We start from the raw sequence: 21,216 nt of genomic DNA, 5'->3' as shown, positions 1-21,216 counted from the left end.
CCCACCATTCCTCGCAGCCTCAAGCCCTTTCCTTTTCCCCCTCAGCCGCTTAAGCGTTATATCTATTTGTTGCAATATGAAGGTAGGCATCTTTTAGGTCTATCACTCTAGCATCTTAGCTTAGCTTAGCTTAAGCATCAACCCATAGAGTTGGACACAACTAGGCTTTAGGTGTTTTGGACTCCAAGTCCCACCATTCCTCGCAGCCTCAAGCCCTTTCCTTTTCCCCCTCAGCCGCTTAAGCGTTATATCTATTTGTTGAGATATGAAGGTAGGCATCTTTTAGGTCTATCACCCTATCATCTAGCTTAAGCGGCTGAGGGGGAAAAGGAAGGGGCCTGAGGCTGCGAGAAATGGTGGGAGTTGGAGTCCAAAACACCGGGAGGGAGGGAGGACCCCAGCTGACCCATGCTTCTGCTGCAAATGCTGCAGGTTTCAAACCCATCTCACTCTGGGCTCATGCTCAGCTGGTTCTCCATGAAGAACCCCCAGATCTTTCTCCCATGGGGCTCTGTTGTGGAGCCAGGCATGGCCCCCCATCCGGTCTCTTTGCATGTCCTTTCTTCTGCCTCAGTGGGGTATCCCCCATTCCCCCTGGTCAAGCCCAAAACACCCAGAGGGAGGGCCCAAGTTGGCCAAAGCACGGAAACAAAGACACATTTGTGGGGTTTTCGCCGTAATAAGCTTTTATTCCCTATGATGCAGCTCGGAGTGACCCACTTTGTTCAAGTCCCAGTGGCCGGACCCCAGACCCACGAGCGGGCCATCTTCTCTGGTGTACTTGGTGTGCAATGCCGTGCAAGGGGGAGGGGCTCCCAGTCTTCCCCCCCCCCCTTTTGCTGCCACTTCCTCGGTCCCAACATCATCATCATGGGGAGGAGGAGGAGGTGGCCGTAGTTTCCGCTCAAACGATGACCGGCTCCCGGACGGTGTTCTGCCTCTTGACCACAAAGAGCTTCTGCCCGGAGACGGTCACCAGGAAGGAGTGCTCCCCAAACACCACTGCAAGGGGAGGAGGAAATGGAGAGGGAGGATTATATTTGACTTATATTTGTATTCAAAAACAAAATCATATCACAATATAATGGTATAATACAATATAGTAATATATAATACTGATATTGTACTATGCTAATAACAGAATGAGCCTTCTAATTAAGGTGAAAGAAGAAAGCGCAAAAGCCGGGTTGCAGCTAAACGTCAAAAAAACCAAGATCATGGCAACAAGAATGATTGACAACTGGAAAATAGCGGGAGAAAATGTGGAGGCCGTGACAGGGTTTGTATTTCTAGGTGCAAAGATGAGTGCAGATGCAGACTGTGGCCAGGAAATCAGGAGACGCTTCCTTCTTGGGAGGAGAGCAAGGTCCAGTCTCGATAAAATAGTCAAGAGTAGAGACATCAGACTGGCAACCAAGATCCATTGCCTAGTCCAAGCCATGGTCTTCCCTGTAGTCACATCTACGGATGTGAGAGATGGAACTCAGGGAAGGCTGAGCCAAGGAAGAGAGATGCTTTTGAGCTGTGGTGTTGGAGGAAAGTGCTGAGAGTGCCTTGGACTGCGAGAAGATCCAACCAGTCCATCCTCCAGGAAAGGAGATTCCACCTGAACATGAGGAAGAACTTCCTGACTGGGAGAGCCGTTCAGCAGTGGAACTCTCTGCCCCGGAGTGTGGTGGAGGCTCCTTCTTTGGGAGCTTTTAAGCAGAGGCTGGATGGCCATCTGTCAGGGGTGATTTGAATGCAATGTTCCTGCTTCTGGGCAGAATGGGGTTGGACTGGAGGATGGCCCAGGAGGTCTCTTCCAACACTTCGATTCTAGGATTCTATGATTCTATGAAATCAAGCCCGACTAAAGCTCATTGGAGGGAAGGAGACTAGAGACAAAGTGGAAGTCCTTTCGCCACATCATGAATAGACAGCAAAGCCTCGAGAAGGGAATGATGCTGGGGAAAGTGGAAGGCAAAAGGAAGAGGGGCCGACCAAGGGCAAGATGGATGGACGGCATCCTTGAAGTGACCGGACTGACCTTGAAGGAGACCCTGGGGGTGGTGATGGCCGACAGGGAGCTCTGGCGTGGGCTGGTCCATGAGGTCACGAAGAGTCGGAGACGACTGAACGAATGAACAACAACAACAATAACAGAATATATTGTATGCATATTTATCTTGTAAGCGGCTCTGAGTCCCCTTCAGGGTGAGAAGGGCGATATATATAATACTAATACTACTACTACTACTACTAATAATAATAATAATATATAATAATCATATATTTACATTACATGTACTATTACCAATAATATTACACTATAACGGTATAGTGCAATATAGTCATATATAATATGAGTTTCCTGAGGGCTGAGAAGAGCGGTATACATATTGTAAGCCACTCCGAGTCCCCTTCAGGGTGAGAAAGGCAATATATAATAGTAATAATAATAATAATAATAATAATAATAATAATGTTATAATTAAATATTGTATATTACATGTAATATTACTAATAATATTACAATATAATGGTATAGTACAATATAGTAATATTTAATACCTTTTTTTTTGTCGTGTCAAGAGCGACTTGAGAAACTGCAAGTCGCTTTTGGTGTGAGAGAATTGGCCGTCTGCAAGGTCGTTGCCCAGGGGACGCCAGATGATTTTTTTGATGTTTTATCATCCTTATGGGAGGCTTCTCTCATGTCCCCACATGAGGAGCTGGAGCTGATAGAGGGAGCTCATCCGCCTCTCCCCGGATTCGAACCTGCGACCTGTTGATTTTCAGTCCTGCCAGCACAGGAGTTGAACCCACTGCGCCACCGGGGCTCCAATATTTAATACTGATATTGTACTATGCTAATTATATAATATATTGTGTGTGTGTGTGTGTGTGTGTGTGTGTGTGTATATATATATATATATATATATTAGGCCTGGGTAACAACGGAAAAATTTGTTTCTAAAATCGATTCGTTTTTTGGGGGGTTTTGCGTTTTGTTATTTAAAATAATTACAAAATTTTCCTTAAAAAAAGTTCGGTATTTGCGAAATTTCGTAAATGGTAAAAAATTTACAAAACAATAACGAAACAATAACGAATCGATTCGTTAATGGCGGCCGCGATCGCGCAAAACGCTAAAAAACTTCAGAAAAAACTTCTGAAGCTTCCCTCTCCCTCTGTTGTTGACTGTTGGTGTGATATTATAATTTTTTTTCACTAATTAAACAAAAAACAACCATAAAACTTGCCCCAGACATGCGGAAATAATAACGAAACGATCTCAAACCAATAACGAAACAAATACATAACGAAATACGAAGCATTTACGAAACAAATTGAAAAATTCGTTTCGTTTTTAAGTTGCTCCAGAATGGTTCGTTATCGCTTCGTTAACAAAAAATTAACGGATTTTTAACGAATTACGAAACGAAACGCCCAGCCCTAATATATATATAGATAGATAGATAGATAGATAGATAGAGATAGATATAGATAGATAGATAGATAGATATATAAGCTGCTCTGAGTCCCCTTGGGGGTGAGAAGGGCGGCAAAGAAAGGTCATAAACAAATAAATACACAGGCCAGAAACTACAAACTACAAATCCCAGCGCTCTGCAGGAGTTGGAAAGGCAGCCACAAGGTTGGGAGGGGAGAGGTGCCCCAGTCATGCATCACAGCATCAACCTGCAGCAGAATTCTGGGAAAAGTAGTTCAGGAGAGGTGGGACCTGCTTGGGTCAGAATCCCAAAGACTCTGCTGTTGACTACATTTCCCAGAATCCTGCGGGAGTAAGGCTGATACACAACACACCAAGCCCACACTGACCTCCAGCAGTAAATGGAATATTGGGGGGGGCATAAATACACAGGCCAGAAACTACAAACTACAAATCCCAGCACTCTGCAGGAGGTGGAAAGGCAGCCACAAGGTTGGGAGGGGAGAGGTACTCCAGTCATGCATCACAGCATCAACCTGCAGCAGAATTCTGGGAAATGTAGTTCAGGAGAGGTGGGACCTGCTTGGCTCAGAATCCCAAAGACTCTGCTGTTGACTGCATTTCCCAGAATCCTGCAGGAGTAAGGCTGATACACAACACAACAGCCCCACACTGACCTCCAGCACTACATGGAATTGGGGGGGGGGGGGGTCCGCAGAGAAGGCCTCCCCTCCCTCTGCTCTCACCTGAGATGCGTCGGAAGGGAACTTCCGTGGAGCGGGGCAGGCGGAAGGCGCAGGCGGTGCTGGCCAGCTCCGAGAGGGCCGCCGCCGTGCGCTCGTCATTCTCCAGGTCGCCCGCAGACTGCAAAAGGGAGAAGGAGAGGGTCAACCAGGGAGGAGGAGAATTACCATTATGATCAGTTAGGTTTGCTTATGCCCCACCTTTTGGAAGCAATTTGACCCCATAACAATCCACAATACACAATTAAAAGATTTAAAATAGAAGAGAGGGGCCCAGGAAGACAGCCCCATCTAGTCTCCTGTGTCAGGCTAATAATATAATATATTGGATATACATAGAATATTTATAATATTATAATGTCATGCAATAATAATAATAATAATAATAATATATTATTATTATTATTATTATTATATATTTATATTACATGTAATACTACTAATAATATTACAATATGGTGGTATGGTGCAATATAGCAATGTTTAATGCTGATATTGTACTATGCTAATTATATAATATATTGCATGTAATATAAACCTTGTAAGCCGCTCTGAGTCCCCTTCGGGGTGAGGAGGGCGGCATAGAAATGCCATAAATAAATACATAAATAAATAAATAAAATATTTTAAAGAACTAAAGTACATCAGAGGGTATACCAATATCCACCGGGAATAGCCAGACATAGAGTTTTCCTTTTACCCCGGCGTGCCATCACAATAATGCTGTAAGTGATTATGAATAAGCCAGGAGCCAGACATGGAGGCGAAACGTCAGGAGAGAGTGCTGCCGGGTGACATTGTCCACACAGTGCCAGGAAAACACACAGCTAACCCAAGCCCAGCCTGCCCCTGTTGATCTCCAACTAGGCCCCGCCCCTCCTCTTTCAGGCCCCGCCCCCTCCACCTCTGGCCCCGCCCTCCTATATCTCGCTCCTCCCTCCCAGGCCCCCTCTGAGGCCCCGCCCTCCTATACAAATCCCGCCCCTTCTCTCACAGACCCCACCCCCTCATTCTTCTCTTTTCTTAATCCCCGCCCCTTCAATCCCAGACTCCGCCCTCCTCTCGCAGGCCCCGCCCCTTCTCAGCCAGACTCCGCCCCCTCTCAATGTTTGCTTCCACTTCTTAATCCCCGCCCCTCCTCTCCCAGGCCCCGCCCCTCTTTTCCAGACCCCGCCCTCCTCCCGCAGGCCCCGCCCCTTCTCTCCCAGACTCCGCCCCCTCTCAATCTTCTCTTTTCTTAATCCCCGCCCCTTCAATCCCAGACTCCGCCCTCCTCTCGCAGGCCCCGCCCATTCTCAGCCAGACTCCGCCCCCTCAATGTTTGCTTCCACTTCTTAATCCCCGCCCCTCCTCTCCCAGACCCCGCCCTCCTCCCGCAGGCCCCGCCCCTTCTCTCCCAGACTCCGCCCCCTCTCAATCTTCTCTTTTCTTATTCCCCGCCCCTTCAATCCCAGACTCCGCCCTCCTCTCGCAGGCCCCGCCCCTTCTCAGACAGATTCCGCCCCCTCTCAATGTTTGCTTCCGCTTCTTAATCCCCGCCCCTCCTCTTCAAGGCCCCGCCCCCTCTTTCCCAGACCCCGCCCTCCTCCCGCAGGCCTCGCCCCTTCTCTCCCAGACTCCGCCCCCTCTCAAATTTCTTTTCTTAATCCCCGCCCCTTCAATCCCAGACCCCGCCCCCTCTCGCAGCCCCCGCCTCTTCTCACCCAGACCCCGCCCCCTCTCGCAGGCCCCGCCCCTTCTCTCCCAGACTCCGCCCCCTCTCAATCTTCTCTTTTCTTAATCCCCGCCCCTCCTCCCGCAGGCCCCGCCCCCTTTGCTCACGGCCAGGACGGCTCCGTCGCAGATGACGAGGTACCCGGTCTGGTCGGGGACGCGCTCCAGCCCTTGGGTCAGCGCCGCCGCCGCCGCCGCAGAGGAAGCCTGCCCGAGGGAGAGAGAGAGAGACCCGGATGAGCACAGGAAGAGGGGGGCCAGGGGGGCCAGTCCCTCCCCTCCCGGTCGCCCTGGCAACGCACCATCTCCACAGCCAAGGGGCCCGCGCGTCACGTGAGGGCCTCCAACTTCCGGCAACACCCTTGCAGCTCCGCTAGGCGTCCCGCCCTCAATAGGCGCTCTTCCCCCGCTCCCTGCCGGCCTCCCATTGGCTCCCGTGGATGAGTGGGCGTGGCGTAGCCGTGGCTTCCTCCAATCAAAGACTACGAGGAAGCGTGCCGCCCAATGAGGAGGAGGAGCAGCGCGGAGGGACCGGAAGTGAGGGAAGAGGGATGCCTGGCCTCAGGAGGGAGGGCCCCTTCTTCCCCGGAATCTCCCAAAGAGAGAGAAGGAAGGGCCCTCAGCGCAGGATCAGAGGGAAAGAGTGGGAGAGACCCCCAAAGGCCAGCCAGCCCAGCCCCCTTCTTTCTGCCTTCATGCAGGGAAAGCACCATCAAAGCACCCCCGACGGATGGCCTCCCAGCCTCAACACTACTACTGCTGCTACTAATAATAATAGAGTTGGGAGAGACATTTCAAGGCCATCTAGTCCAGCCTCCTGCAGGGGAAGCACCATCAAAGCACCCCTGAAAGATGGCCATCCACCCTCAATAATAATAATAATAATAGAGTTGGAAAAGACATTTAAGGGCCATCTAGTCCAATCCGCTTCTGCCTTGCAGGGAAAGCACCATCAAAGCACTCCCAACAGGTGGCCAGCCAGCCTCAATAATAATAATAATAATAATAATAATAATAATAATAGAGTTGGGAGAGACATTCAAAGGCTATCTAGTCCAACCCCATTCTGCCTTCATGCAGGGGAAGCACCATCAAAGCACCCCTGAAAGATGGCAATCCAGCCTCAATAATAATAATAATAATAATAATAATAATAATAATAGTATACTGTGGACTCATCTTATTGTATTTCAAATAATAATCATAATCATAATAATGAGTGTCTGCTGTGGAGTCATTTTATGTTTCTAATAATAATAATAATAATAATAATAGTGTTGGAAGAGATCTTTAAAGGCCACCTAGTCCAGCCCCCTTCTGCCCTGCACATTTAAAGCACCTCTGACAGATGGCCACCCAGTTATTTTTTTGGCTTTGAGCAACTGCATCATCCCATGTGGGGCTAGCTGACCATATCCTCTGTCTTCTCCCCACGGTCTGCTGTACCGATCCATTTAGTTTTCATTTAAATCAAGAACTGGCAAATAGAGGGAGAAGGCGTGGAGACAGCGACAGGGTTTGTCCTCCTAGGCGCAAAGAGGTTTCGGACTCCAACTCTCACAGTTCCTAAGAGCTGGTAGGCTGTTGGGAATTGTAGGAGTTGAAGTCCAAAACACCCGGAGGGAGGGAGGGCTGAAGGTGGCCTGGGCCTGAGTTAGAGGAAGTAATGCTACCCCTCTGCTTTGGTTAGACCACATCTGGAATATTGTGTCCAATTCTGGGCACCACAATTCAAGAGAGATATTGACTCTAAGCTGGAATGTGTCCTGAAGAGAGCGACTAAAATGATCAAGGGTCTGGAGAACAAGCCCTATGAGGAGCGGCTTAGGGAACTGGGCATGTTTAGCCTGAAGAAGAGAAGGCTGAGAGGAGATATGATAGCCATGTACAAATATGTGAGAGGTAGCCACAGGGAAGAGGGAACAGATCAAGGGTCTGGAGAACAAGCCCTATGAGGAGCGGCTTAGGGAACTGGGCATGTTCAGCCTGAAGAAGAGAAGGCTGAGAGGAGATATGATAGCCATGTATAATTATGTGAGAGGAAGCCACAGGGGGGAGGAGGGAGCAAGCTTGTTTTCTGCTTCCCTGGAGACGAGGACGCAATGGAACAATGGCTTCAAACTACAAGAGAGGAGATTCCATCTGAACATTAGGAAGAACTTCCTGACTGTGAGAGCCGTTCAGCAGTGGAACTCTCTGCCCTGGAGTGTGGTGGAGGCTCCTTCTTTGGAAGCTTTTAAGCAGAAGCTGGATGGCCATTTGTCAGGGGTGATTTGAATGCAATATTCCTGCTTCTTGGCAGAATGGGGTTGGACTGGATGGCCCATGAGGTCTCTTCCAACTCTTTGATTCTATGATTCTAGACATTGGCTTGCAGGTAGCCCCATGGCTGTGAGTCTAGACAGCTGTTGTCCTCCTGGAGTGATGGTGGGCGTTGTCCTGGCGTGGCTAGTCTTCCTGGCGTGGCCTCACTTCCATTTCTGTCCAATATAATTTGGGAGTACATTGTATTTGAAGACACCAGCTGTACATTAGTCGTGTTATTTATTAACGAGCAAGATGTGCCTCTGCTCAGATGCCTGCCTTGCTTGAGGGCCCTTGCAAGGGAAGGAGCCCAACGCCGTCTCTTGAGCACTTCCGTAGTGTCCAATGCATTCAGCCAAGGCATTGCTCCAGACGGGAGCTGGCCAAGGGGGCCGATGCACAAGGTGTGCTAACTCAAACTGCAAAATGTGCACGAATGAGAACCAGCACTTTCGAGTGTGTATTGACCCCCTAGCACAGCCGTTCTCAGCCTTCCCAATGCCGTGACCCCCTAACACACTTCCTCACGTGGGTGGTGACCCCCAACCAGAACATTATTTTCGTTGCTACCTCATAACTCTAATTTTGCTCCTGTTATTCGTCGTAATGTAAATATCTGATCTGCAGGATGCATTTCGATTCACTGGACTAAATTTGGCCCAAATACCCAATAAGCCCAAATCTGAATACTGGTAGGGTGGGTGGGAGGGATTGATTTTGCCATTTGGGAGCTGTAGTTGCTGGGATGTATAGTTCACCTACAATCAAAGAGCATTCTGAACGCCATCAATGATGGAATTGACCTAAACTTGGCACACAGAACTCCCATCACCAACAGAAAATACTGGAAGGGTTTGGTGGGCATTGACCTTGAGTTTGGGAGTTGTAGTTCACCTACATCCAGAGAGCAGTGTGGACTCAAACAATGGTGGATCTGGACCAAACTTGGCATGAATACTCCATATGCCCAAATGTGAACACTGGTGGAGTTTGGAGAAAATATACCTTGACATTTGGGAGTTGTAATTGCTGGGATTTATAGTTCACCTACAACCAAAGAACATTCTGAACTCCACCAAGATGGAAATGAACCAAATTTGGCACACAGAACTCCCATCACCAACAGAAAACACTGGAAGGGTTTGGTGGGCATTGACCTTGAGTTTGGAAGTTGTAGTTCACCTACATCCAGAGAGCAGTGTGGACTCAAACAATGATGGATCTGGACCAAACTTGGCACCAATGCTCAATACACCCAAATGTGAACACTGGTGGAATCTGGGGAAAATAGGCCTTGACATTTGGGAGTTGTAGTTGCTGGGATTTATAGTTCACCTACAATTAAAGAGCAATCTGAAATTCAGCAAATATCAGTGTTTCTCAACCTTCCCAATGCTGTGACCCCTTAATACAGTTCCTCATGTTTTGGTGACCCCCAACCATCAAATTATTTTCGTTGCTACTTCATAACTATAATTTTGCTACTGGTATCAATTGTAATGTAAATATCTGATACACAGGATGTATTTTCATTCACTGGACCAGATTTTGCACAAATACTCGATACTCCCAAATCTGAATACTGTTGGGGGGGGGGGGGGAGATATTCATATTGTCATTTGGGAGTTACAGTTTGCTGAGATTTATAGTTCACCTCCAATTAAAGAGCATTCTGAAATGCACCAAAGATGGAACTGAACCAAACTTGGCACACAGAACTCCCATGGCCAAAAGAAAATACTGGAAGGGTTTGGTGGACATTGTAGTTCACCTACATCCAGAGAGCACTGTGGATTCAAACAATGATGGATCTGGACCAAACTTGGCATGGGTACGCAATATGCCCAAATGTGAACAGTGGTGGAATTTGGAAGTCGTGATTCCTGGGATTTTTAGTTCCCCTACAACCAAAGAGCATTCTGAACTCCACCAACAATAGAATTGGGCCAAACGTCCCACAAAGAACCCCCATGACCAACAGAAAATACTGTGTTTTCTGATTATCTTTGGTGATGATGTCAGGCACCCCCCCCCCCCTTTCAGAATTAAGGGATAAGAACTTATAGTTCTGCAAAGGGCAAGGTCACCAGACTACACAACAAGGGTTAAGTCTTGACCACATTGCCAAGGCACTGACAACAACAAGGACCCCACGAGGCTTTTTGGGAAATGGCTGGATCTTGGGACTTCTGCCCTTTTGTGAGAGTTGTAGTTCCCCAAGGGCCGGACAATGGATTCTGTTGCTGCCTGACCCAGCGCACATAACTGGGTTCCTGTTTCCTTTTTGTGACTCTCTGACTTATGCACTGGACTATTTATCATATCCATGACCACGAACTATCCTTTTCAAAGTTTATGAAGCCTCCAGCTTGTGCCTTAATAAAGATCAATTATTGAGATAAACTTTATGGGGTGGGAAGGGGTTCCTCTTCTGCTCTAACTCTGTATCAGTGATGCCTATTGCCTGTGATTTTGATATATGTATGTAACCTTATGAATTTCCTCTGTACCCTCGTCCCCTTGACCCTTGCCCCACAAAAACTGCTGTGACCAGGAACTGCCTGAGGGAGGGCTCCAGCCTCTCCCTCAATCACCCTTGATTGCTTCACTTGCATGGACAATACTGTTGTTTCCCCCAACCCTGGCCCTCGGAGCAAAACCAGCGAGAGGAGGGGGTCAACAGAAACTCGGAAAGAAAAGACTGATTAAATCACCCAGGTATTGTTGATCCCCCTGAGGTCCGATACCGAAAAAGCCATTCATATCCCCCTCCAAAGCTCATCAAGGACAGGAAAGCTTTTGTTTGCTAGGATCACACCTTGCCGGCCTGAGACAAAGGCTTGCTGGCAACTCCTAATCCCATCATTTCCCCCCTCCTTTGTCCGAGGCCGCACCGCCTCCTCTCTCCTGATTTGTCCATCTTGCGAGGCGAGCAGAGGGCGCTCATTGGCCCCCTAGAGGCGAAGAAACGTGCTGATTGGTCCAGAGCAGGGGCGGGCCGCCCAGCCTCCTCCCAGCTGTTCCAGCATCAGCCAATCAGCGTGAAGCCGGCCGGCAAGGGGTGGGCGGGAATTTTGAAAGTTTTCCTTTGTATTTTTTACTATAAATATGTCTGTATTCTTTGTACTGGCATGCTTGCAGTGGAATGATTCCTGCAATGCATCTGATCTCAGCTGAATCACAAATAAACCTCGGTTGCTGGAAACTTCTTCCACCTTGATGGGGCGTTATTATTTTTAATATTTTTATCACAATTTGGTTTCGCTGGCCTCACCAAGGTATCCAGGGCCCTTTTGGCGCGGTCCTCGGGTTCTCTTGTCTTGAGGAGACCCTACTAAAACCAGTGATATCAGGGAGAAGCCAAGGGTCCTGACCCCCAAGTTGAGAAACACTCCCCTAGCAAGAGCAAAGCCACCCTCCCAAACAAACATGGAGACCTGGGATTGCAAAAGTCATAAACTTTGGCAAGGAAAGTGCTGAGGAGAGGAAAACCTTCGAGCTGATAGGTTGGCAAAGACAACAACTCTGCAAATGAAGGGACATGAAATATCCCTTTTGGTCTGTGATGGACCAAGGAGAACGGACAGGGACCGTCCGAGCAATGCCATGAAGGATGAGGACATCTCTGCCTGAAGAAAGGCTTTTGGGGAGATGCTGCCCATCCACCTCTCTTATCTTCTCTTCTGCCGGCAGCATGAGGCCAGAATGGAGGAGGGATGGTGAGCATGGATGTGGAGTGTATGAGTGGTGAGTGGACACACCTGAACGTGATGCTGTGTCACCAGGATAGCTATTGTCAACCTGGTAACAGGCGCCTGTGCACCTACTTCTTCTTCCTCTGGAAGCCCCTGTCCCACTCTGTCCCATTCAAAATGGACCCTTGTCCAAAAGGACTCATGACATTCCTGCGCAGGCAGAAGAGACAACACGCATCCTGTTCTGGGAGGTAGACATTGTATTAAGAAGGAGGAACAAGGGCTCCAACCATGGATGGAAGGGCCCCACCCACGGCCGGAGGCTCCGCAGGGGTCACCTATGGCCCGCCCCGGTCCCCGTGCCCGCCGTGGGGCAGGAGGACCCCGAAGAGGAAGACGGCGCCCAGGAGGCAGAGGGAGAAGAACAAGGCGGCGGCCAGGGTGGCGTGCAGGGCGGTGGTCACCCCGAAGGCAAAGAGGAAGAGCGTGCGCTGGCAGAAGGCCCGCCCGTGGGGACCTTTCGCCTCAAAGTCCGGCGGGTAGATGGAGTAGACCCACACGCTGCCTGCAGAGGGGGAGAAGCACAGAACAGTGAGACTTGGAGGGGACCTCCAAAGGCCATCTAGTCCAACCCCCTTCTTTCTGCCTTCATGCAGGAAAAGCACCACCACCGACACAACAGTTGGCCATCCAGCCTCAATATTATTATTATTATTATTATTATTATTATTATTATTATTAATTTCATTTCTTGACCTCCTCTCTCCCCCTCCATCCCCATCCCTTTGGGGAGTGGGAGGGGGCTTGTGGTCCCCCTTTGGCAGCCGCCCTCCCTCCCTCCCTCCCTCACCTGCGATGAACCAGGCGGAGAGGAAGAGGAGGCAGGTGACGCGCAGGTGGTGAGCCAGGGCTCTTGGCCAGTCGGAGCCCCCCTCCTTGCAGGAGACGCAGCCCAGGAGGAGGAGGAGGAGGGACACGGCGCTCAGGACCAACAGGTAGATGGGCACCAGCGGCTGGCGGGGACACTGGTCCAGGTAGAGCGCACCTGCAGGGGAAGCGGAGGGAGACTCAGGAAGGAAAATAGAAACACACACATGCATTGTACGTATAAGCACACTGAAACATACGAAAACAGATGGCTAGATGCAGTACCTGGAAGGCAAAGGAATGCTCAAGGAGCTTGGTCAATGGCAAGGCAAGGGAATGGTCTGCGAGCTGAAAATTCCAGGTGACAGGGAAGGGAAAATTCCAGGTGACACCAGCCCAATGGGAGGAAGGTGGTCGGTGCCTCTTGATGGAATTTGGAAAGGCACGACCTTTTAGATCATAACCTTTTGGAGAAATGGCATTCGTTGCCATTTGAAAAAATCAGAAATCTCCCTGAGAAGAGTTAAGAACTCGTTTGAGTCCATCTTCTCCTTTGCGGTAAACATCCACTACTATTCATGCCAGGCAATTGGGTTTCTCAGCTGTTAAACTGATACATCTAGAGATCTCTTGGAACTGTTAGGGACAAAGAGATGCCAAGGCACAAAAACATACATATAGCTATATAAATAAAAATTTAATGTTTGGGTTGTTGTGGGTTTTTCCGGGCTATATGGCCATGTTCTGGAGGCAGTTTTTCTCCTGACGTTTCGCCTGCATCTATGGCAAGCATCCTCAGAGGTCGTGAGGTCTGTTGGAAGTAGGAAAAATGGGTTTATCTATCTGTGGAATGACCAGGGTGAGACAAAGGACTCTTGTCTGCTGGAGCTAGGTGAGAATGTTTCAGCTGATCACCTTGAATAGCATTCAATGGCTTGGAAGTGCCTGGGGGGAATCTTTTGTTGAGAGTGATTTGATGTGCCTGTTTGTTTCCCCTCTGTTGTTTTGCTGTTGTAATTTAATGTTTGTTTGTTGGATTAACATAACTCAAAAACCACTAGACAAACTGATACAAAATTTGGCCACGATACCCCTAACAGACCAATGAGTGACCATCACTCATAAACCCCTCCCAAAAACAGCAGAAAGGACTTACAATCCCCCAAAAGCTAAATGATGATATAGCGCATGTGCAAAAACGACAGCTCCCAGCATCCCCTAGACCAGGCCCTTTAGGAGAGGATGCTCCAAATGCGCTGCTTCCAAGCTGCAAGCTGTCTTCTGCTTGGATTTCTTTGAGAGCATCCCAATCCCTGCATATTTCCCATTTCCTATTCCTGGACTACAACTCCCAGTAATCTTCCAGATAGATAAGAAAGATAGATTAGATAGAGATAGATAGTACGTAGACAGATCAATCAGAAGGACTGATGGGAGTTGGAGGCCAAGAATAGGTAGAGAAGGAAGAAAGGAGAGAAAAGGAAAGAGGAAGGGAAGGAAGGAAATAAAAAGAGAAGGAAGGAAGGAAGGAGAGAAAGAAAGGAGGGAAGGTTGGCCACAGCAACGCCTAGTAGGTACAACTATATTTGGGGGGGGGGGGGGAGAGCAGAGTTTCAGAAGTCTTCTTTTCTGTCACCCAGAAACACCTACTCTCAGGATACTTGCCATAGATGCAGGCAAAACGTCAGGAGAGAATGCCTCTAGAACATGGCCATATAACCCGGAAAAACCTACAACAACCCAGTGATTCTGGCCATGGAAGCCTTCGACAATACATTGATAGATAGCTCGATAGGCTGATGGGTGGATAAATAAATAGATTGATAGGTAGTAGGTGGAGAGAGAAATATATATATAGATGGACGGAGGGATGGATAGAAAAGAGGTCTGTTCAATGCATGGTTCTAAATAGAATCCTAGAATCAAAGAGTTGGAAGAGACCTCATGGGCCATCCAGTCCAACCCCATTCTGCCAAGAAGCAGGAATATTGCATTCAAATCACCCCCGACAGATGACCATCCAGCCCCTGTTTAAAAGCTTCCAAAGAAGGAGCCTCCACCACACTCCGGGGCAGAGAGTTCCACTGCTGAACGGCTCTCACAGTCAGGAAGTTCTTCCTCATGTTCAGATGGAATCTCCTCTCTTGTAGTTTGAAGCCATTCCTCCACTGTGTCCTAGTCTCCAGGAAAGCAGAAAACAAGCTTGCTCCCTCCTCCTCCCTGTGGCTTCCTCTCACATATTTATACATGGCTATCATGCCTCCTCTCATCCTTCTCTTCTTCAGGCTAAACATGCCCAACTCCTTAAGCCGCTCTTCATAGGGATTGTTCTCCAGACCCTTGATCTGCTCCCTCCTCCCTGTGGCTTCCTCTCACATATTTATACATGGCTATCATCATATCTCCTCTCAGCCTTCTCTTCTTCAGGCTAAACATACCCAGCTCCTTAAGCCGCTCCTCATAGGGCTTGTTCTCCAGACCCTGGATCATTTTAGTCACCCTCCTCTGGACACATCCCAGCTTGTCAATATCTCTCTTGAATTGTGGTGCCCAGAATTGGACACAATATTCAGTTCTAAAGTACTTACAAAACTCAAGTTCTGGGGTGGGTGAAAATTCCAGAACTCGAACAAAACTCTCGAAATTTCATTATAAATGTCAGTTCCTAATTGGTTCTGTCTTAAAAATTGCCAATAATGAGACAATAATTAAATTTTGAAAAGGTTCTGAAATTTTCACCACCAGAACTTTAGTTTTGTAAGGACTTTAGAACCATTTAGAACCATGCATTGCCCAGGCCTGATAGAAAGGTAGATGAGATGAGATGGATGGAGGGACAGACAGTAAGGTTAATAGGTCAATGGATGGATTGAGATAGGCTGCTAGGAATGGTGGGAGTTGGAGTCCAACACACTTGGATGAGTATGATGGTTTTACTCTTCTGGCTTTAATTGTTTGAATTAGTTTGTTTATATATTATTACGTTTTTATTGTGCTTTAGCTTGAAATTCTTGGTTCTGCTGGGCTTGGTCTCCATGAAAGCCACCCCGCATCCATTTGGGGAGATGAGGGCAGGATGTCATAATGAAGTTGTTGTTATTATATTAGTAGATCGACAGGTTGATAGATAGATAGTGGGTTGTTGTAGGTTTTTCCGGGTTATGTGGCCATGTTCTAGAGGCATTTTCTCCTGACTTTTCGCCTGCATCTATGGCAAGCATCCTCACTACCTCTGCCATAGATGCAGGCGAAACGTCAGGAGAAAATGCCTCTAGAACATGGCCACATAACCTGGAAAAACCTACAACAACCCAGTGATTCCAGCCGTGAAAGCCTTTGACAATACATTGATAGATAGATAGATAGCTTGATAGGCTGATAGATAGATAAAGAGATTAATAGGTAGGTAGGCGGAGAGATAGATAGATAGATAGATAGATAGATAGATAGATAGATAGATAGATAGATAGATAGAAAGGTAGAAGGATGGAAGGACAGACAGTAAGGTTAATAGGTCAATGGATGGATGGAGATAGTCTGCTAGGAATGGTGGGAGTTGGAGTCCAAAACTTGGAGGAAGGTTCTTGTGGGTTTTTTTGGGCTATAGGGCCATGTTCTAGAGGCATTTCTCCTGACGTTTCGCCTGCATCTCTAGCAAGCATCCTCAGAGGCAGTGAGGAGGTATTATTATTATTATTATTTCCGTTGTTTTTTTGGGAGGCGTTTATGAGGGATGGTCACTCCTTGGCTTGATAGGTGACTTATGTCCAAATTTAGTGTCAATTTGCCCAGTGGTTTTTGAATTCTGTTAATCCCACAAACTAACATTACATTTTTATTTATATAGATTATTATTATTATTATTATTATTATTATTATTATTAAGGTAATAATACCTCTGAGGATGCTTTCCATAGATGCAGGTGAAACGTCAGGAGAGAATGCCTCTAGAACATGGCCATACAGCCCGAAAAAACCCACAGGAACCTAGTGATTCCAGCCATGAAAGCCTTCGACACTACTTGGAGGGAGGCCCCAAGGTGGCCCAGGCCTGGTGGAGACCCTGAATGAGGGCCCTCCCCCTCCCCTCTGCATAGGTTGTTGTTGTTATTATATTAGTAGATAGACAGGTTGATAGATAGCTTGATAGGCTGATGGGTGGATGAATAAATAGATTAATAGATAGGTAGATATATATATATATATATATAGAGAGAGAGAGAGAGAGAGAGAGAGAGAGAGAGATGGATGGATGGATAGAAAGGTAGATGCTTGCCATAGATGCAGGCGAAATGTCAGGAGAAAACATGGCCACATAACCCGGAAAAACCTACAACAACCCAGAGATTCCAGCCATGAAAGCCTTTGACAATACATTGATAATAGATAGCTCGATAGGCTGATAGATAGATTAATAGGTAGGTAGGTGGAGAGAGAGAGAGATAGATAGATAGATAGATAGACTGATAGACGGATAGACTGATAGATAGAAAGGTAGAAGGATGGAGGGACAGACAGTAAGGTTAATAGGTCAATGGATGGATTGAGATAGTCTGCTAGGAATGGTGGGAGTTGGAGTCCAAAACACTTGGATGAGTATGATGGTTTTACTCTTCTGGCTTTAATTGTTTGAATTAGTTTGTTTATATATTATTACATTTTAATTGTGCTTTAGCTTGAAATTCTTGGTTCTGCTGAGCTTGGTCTCCATGAAAGCCACCCCGCATCCATTTGGGGAGATGAGGGCGGGATGTCATAATGAAGTTGTTGTTATTATATTAGTAGATAGACAGGTTGATAGATAGATAGATAGTGGGTTGTTGTAGGTTTTTCCGGGCTATGTGGCCATGTTCTAGAGGCATTTTCTCCTGACTTTTCGCCTGCATCTATGGCAAGCATCCTCACTACCTCTGCCATAGATGCAGGCGAAACGTCAGGAGAAAATGCCTCTAGAACATGGCCACATAACCTGGAAAAACCTACAACAACCCAGTGATTCCGGCCGTGAAAGCCTTTGACAATACACTGATAGATAGATAGATAGATAGATAGATAGATAGATAGATAGATAGATAGCTTGATAGGCTGATAGATAGATAAAGAAATAGATTAATAGGTAGGTAGGTGGAGATAGATAGATAGATAGATAGGTAGAAGGATGGAAGGACAGACAGTAAGGTTAATAGGTCAATGGATGGATGGAGATAGTCTGCTAGGAATGGTGGGAGTTGGGGTCCAAAACTTGGAGGAAGGTTCTTGTGGGTTTTTTCGGGCTATATGGCCATGTTCTAGAGGCATTTCTCCTGACGTTTCGCCTGCATCTATGGCAAGCATCCTCAGAGGGAGTGAGGAGGTATTATTATTATTATTATTTCCGTTGTTCTTTTGGGAGGCGTTTATGAGGGATGGTCACTCCTTGGCTTGATAGGTGACTTATGTCCAAATTTAGTGTCAATTCGCCCAGTGGTTTTTGAATTCTGTTAATCCCACAAACTAACATTACATTAGGTTCTTGTGGGTTTTTTCGGGCTATGGAGCCATGTTCTAGAGGCATTTCTCCTGACGTTTCGCCTGCATCTATGGCAAGCATCCTCAGAGGTGGCAAGCACCTCTGAGGATGCTTGCCATAGATGCAGGCAAAACGTCTGGAGAAATGCCTCTAGAACATGGCTCCATAGCCCGAAAAAACCCACAAGAACCTAGTGATTCCAGCCATGAAAGCCTTCGACAATACATTTAACATTACATTTTTATTTATATAGATTATTATTATTATTATTATTATTATTATTATTAAAGTAATAATACCTCTGAGGATGCTTGTCATAGATGCAGGCAAAACGTCAAGAGAGAATGCCTCTAGAACATGGCCATATAGCCCGGAAAAACCCACAGGAACCATAGAATCATAGAATCAAAGAGTTGGAAGAGACCTCTTGGGCCATCATCCAGTCCAACCCCATTCTGCCAAGAAGCAGGAATATTGCATTCAAATCACCCCTGACAGATGGCCATCCAGCCTCTGCTTAAAAGCTTCCAAAGAAGGAGCCTCCACCACACTCCCTCCGGGGCAGAGAGTTCCACTGCTGAACGGCTCTCACAGTCAGGAAGTTCTTCCTCATGTTCAGATGGAATCTCCTCTCTTGTAGTTTGAACCTAGTGATTCCAGCCATGAAAGCCTTCGACGCTACTTGGAGGGAGGCCCCAAGGTGGCCCAGGCCTGGTGGAGACCCCAAATGAGGGCCCTACCCCCCCCCCTCCGCACAGAGTACATTAATTGGGGGTCCTGCCCCCTCCTCAACTCACCTAGGACTATCCCAGTGATGGGCAGCAGGCTCGAGAGGATCCAGACCAGCACTGAAAGGGAGGGGGCGACGCGTTGATTAATGAAGTCAGGAATGGAGGTGGGGGCTCCCCATCCCACCCACCCACCCACCCCTCAGGGCTGACAGGGAGGGAGGGGGGTTGGGGGTCTCACCGCGCAGGGCCCGGTGGGAGGGGGTGGTGTCCTCGGCGTCGGCGGCCAGGAGGGGCCGGCTGGCTTCTTCGTCCTCGTCCATGGCTCTGGGTCGGAAGGAGGAGGGGGAGGGGGAAGAAGGGGGCCTGCGGGGGCAGAAGGGGCGGTAAGGGGGGCAGCTCCGGGCAGGCCTCATCGGAAAGGAAGGGAAGGGGCGCTCCAGCTGGGCCTAGCAGCTCCTCTCCCCACACGCCCTGCCCTGCCCTTTAAGAGCCGCCCGCCCGCCGTCGGGGGAGGAGGAGGAAGAAGGGAGAGGGTCCCAGGTGCATCCGCCCCGCAGGATCAGGGCCCCCCAGGGCGTGGACAGACGGAGCGGGGCAGGTGGGCCTCCTCACCCCTGCTTCCCACCACCCCCCCCCCCCCGCCCGCCGGGGGAAAGACTTTCTTTCCTCCAGTTTGTTCAACTGGCCAAACTGGGTCTTCGCGGGAGGGACACCCCCCCCCCCTCGTTTCCCAATGAAGATCTCTCCTCCCAGAGAGTCTCAACCCAGTCAAGATTTGTCTTTCATGACCGGAACGCCAACGACTTAAATCCAGACATAGTTTTCTTAGATCTACAGAGACACTCGCTGGAACGCCTCAGCAAGCAAGAGTCCAAAAGTGGCAGGCTCAAACCCAGAACCTCAACCAATGGCTGATACCAAATGAGAGACTCCCCCCTGGGCACACAGAGGACTGGGCGACTTGGAAGACATTGAACAGACTGCGCTCTGGCACCACGAGATGCAGAGCCAACCTCAAGAAATGGGGCCACAAAGTGGAATCCTCGACATGCGAGTGTGGAGAGGAGCAAACCGCTGACCACCTGCTGCAATGCACCCTGAGCCCTGCCACATGATGCACAAGGGAGGACCTTCTTGCGGCAACACCAGAGGCACTCCAAGGGGACAGAGACTGGTCAAAGGACATTTAACCAACTACCAAACTCACAAGTTGTGTATTTTTCTGTCTGTTTGCTTTGTTCTGTTAGAAATGTAATATATAATGGACTGGTTGCTCTGACACGACAAATAAAATAAAAAAAAATCGGAATCCTTGGGTGGCGGGGAGTTTTCCGGGCTGCCTGGCCAATCTCTCCCGGAGAAGCATGCTCTCCTGACGTTTCGCCTGCATCTGCGCCTCATGGCATCCTCACAGGTGGTGAGGCAAGTGGGGTGTTTATGCACAGAACGCATACGCACACATAGACATATACACAGTGGGGTGGGTGGGTGTGTGTGTGTGTGAGAAGGGCGGGATCGAAGCCTATGAAATTAAGGAAATAAATAATACACGTCCATATGGAAACTGGGCAAGTGGGGTGTGTCTGTGTGTGTGTGTGTGTGTGTGTATACTAGCTGTACCCGCCACGCGTTGCTGTGGCCAACCCTCCTCCCCTCCTTCTTTCTTTCTCTTCTTCCTTCCTTCTCTACCTGTGTCTTCCCTCACTTCCTTGGCTCTTTGGTTCCATCCTTCCTTCCTTCCCTCCTCCCTCTTTTTCTGTTTCATTCCTTCTCTCCTTTCTTCCCTCTCTTTGCTTCCTCCTTTCGCTTTTTTATTTCCTTCTCTCCTTCTTTCCTTCTTTACCTTTCTTTCCTTCCCTCCCTCTTTCTTTCTTCCTTCTCTCCTTCCTTCCTTCTCTACCTTTCTTTCCTTCCCTCCCTCTTTCTTTCTTCCTTCTCTCCTTCCTTCCTTCCTTCTCTCCTTTCTTCCCTCTCTTTTCTTCCTCCTTTTGCTTTTTTATTTCCTTCTCTCCTTCTTTACCTTTCTTTCCTTCCCTCCCTCTTTCTTTCTTCCTTCTCTCCTTCCTTCCTTCTCTACCTTTCTTTCCTTCCCTCCCTCTTTCTTTCTTCCTTCTCTCCTTCTTTCCTTCTTTACCTTTCTTTCCTTCCCTCCCTCCCCCTTACGCTTTTTTATTTCCTTCTCTCCTTCTTTCCTTCTTTGCCTTTCTTTCTTTCTTTC

The 21,216-nt window shown here is 48.1% G+C and overlaps 2 protein-coding genes across 2 annotated transcripts; both read right to left on the bottom strand.

Moving 5' to 3' along the window:
- Window positions 1–668: 668 nt before the first annotated feature.
- Window positions 669–6,293, bottom strand: LAMTOR4 (late endosomal/lysosomal adaptor, MAPK and MTOR activator 4). The gene is made up of 4 exons (XM_060782974.2): window positions 6,195–6,293; window positions 6,001–6,099; window positions 4,183–4,300; window positions 669–1,002 (listed from the first exon to the last, which is right to left on the bottom strand). The coding sequence occupies exons 1-4, from the start codon at window positions 6,195–6,197 to the stop codon at window positions 905–907; spliced, it is 318 nt and encodes a 105-aa protein (XP_060638957.2). The 5' UTR covers window positions 6,198–6,293; the 3' UTR covers window positions 669–904.
- A 5,879-nt stretch (window positions 6,294–12,172) lies between these two features.
- Window positions 12,173–19,355, bottom strand: LOC132779152 (transmembrane protein 272-like). The gene is made up of 4 exons (XM_067469447.1): window positions 19,237–19,355; window positions 19,065–19,115; window positions 12,742–12,936; window positions 12,173–12,456 (listed from the first exon to the last, which is right to left on the bottom strand). Exons 1-4 carry the CDS (start codon window positions 19,316–19,318, stop codon window positions 12,230–12,232), a joined length of 555 nt encoding a protein of 184 aa, XP_067325548.1. The 5' UTR covers window positions 19,319–19,355; the 3' UTR covers window positions 12,173–12,229.
- Between the last annotated feature and the right edge of the window lie 1,861 nt (window positions 19,356–21,216).

This window comes from Anolis sagrei, chromosome 6, assembly GCF_037176765.1.
Source record: "Anolis sagrei isolate rAnoSag1 chromosome 6, rAnoSag1.mat, whole genome shotgun sequence".
Classification (NCBI taxonomy): domain Eukaryota; kingdom Metazoa; phylum Chordata; class Lepidosauria; order Squamata; family Dactyloidae; genus Anolis; species Anolis sagrei.
Note: the sequence above shows the minus strand (reverse complement) of the source record. Positions and strands in the feature narration are given on the sequence as shown.

Bases quoted from the DNA above. Each gene is read 5' to 3' on its own strand.
- LAMTOR4 (XM_060782974.2), bottom strand. The intron at 4,301-6,000 runs GTGAGCAAAGGG...TCCCTTTTGCAG, and splicing joins GCGACGGAGCCGTCCTGGCC to TCTGCGGGCGACCTGGAGAA. The intron at 1,003-4,182 runs GTGAGAGCAGAG...CTCCCCTTGCAG, and splicing joins TCCCTTCCGACGCATCTCAG to TGGTGTTTGGGGAGCACTCC.
- LOC132779152 (XM_067469447.1), bottom strand. From the start codon at position 19,318: ATGGACGAGGACGAAGAAGCCAGCCGGCCCCTCCTGGCCGCCGACGCC. The intron at 12,937-19,064 runs GTGAGTTGAGGA...CTTCCCCTGCAG, and splicing joins CATCACTGGGATAGTCCTAG to GTGCGCTCTACCTGGACCAG. The intron at 12,457-12,741 runs GTGAGGGAGGGA...CCCCCTCTGCAG, and splicing joins CTCCGCCTGGTTCATCGCAG to GCAGCGTGTGGGTCTACTCC.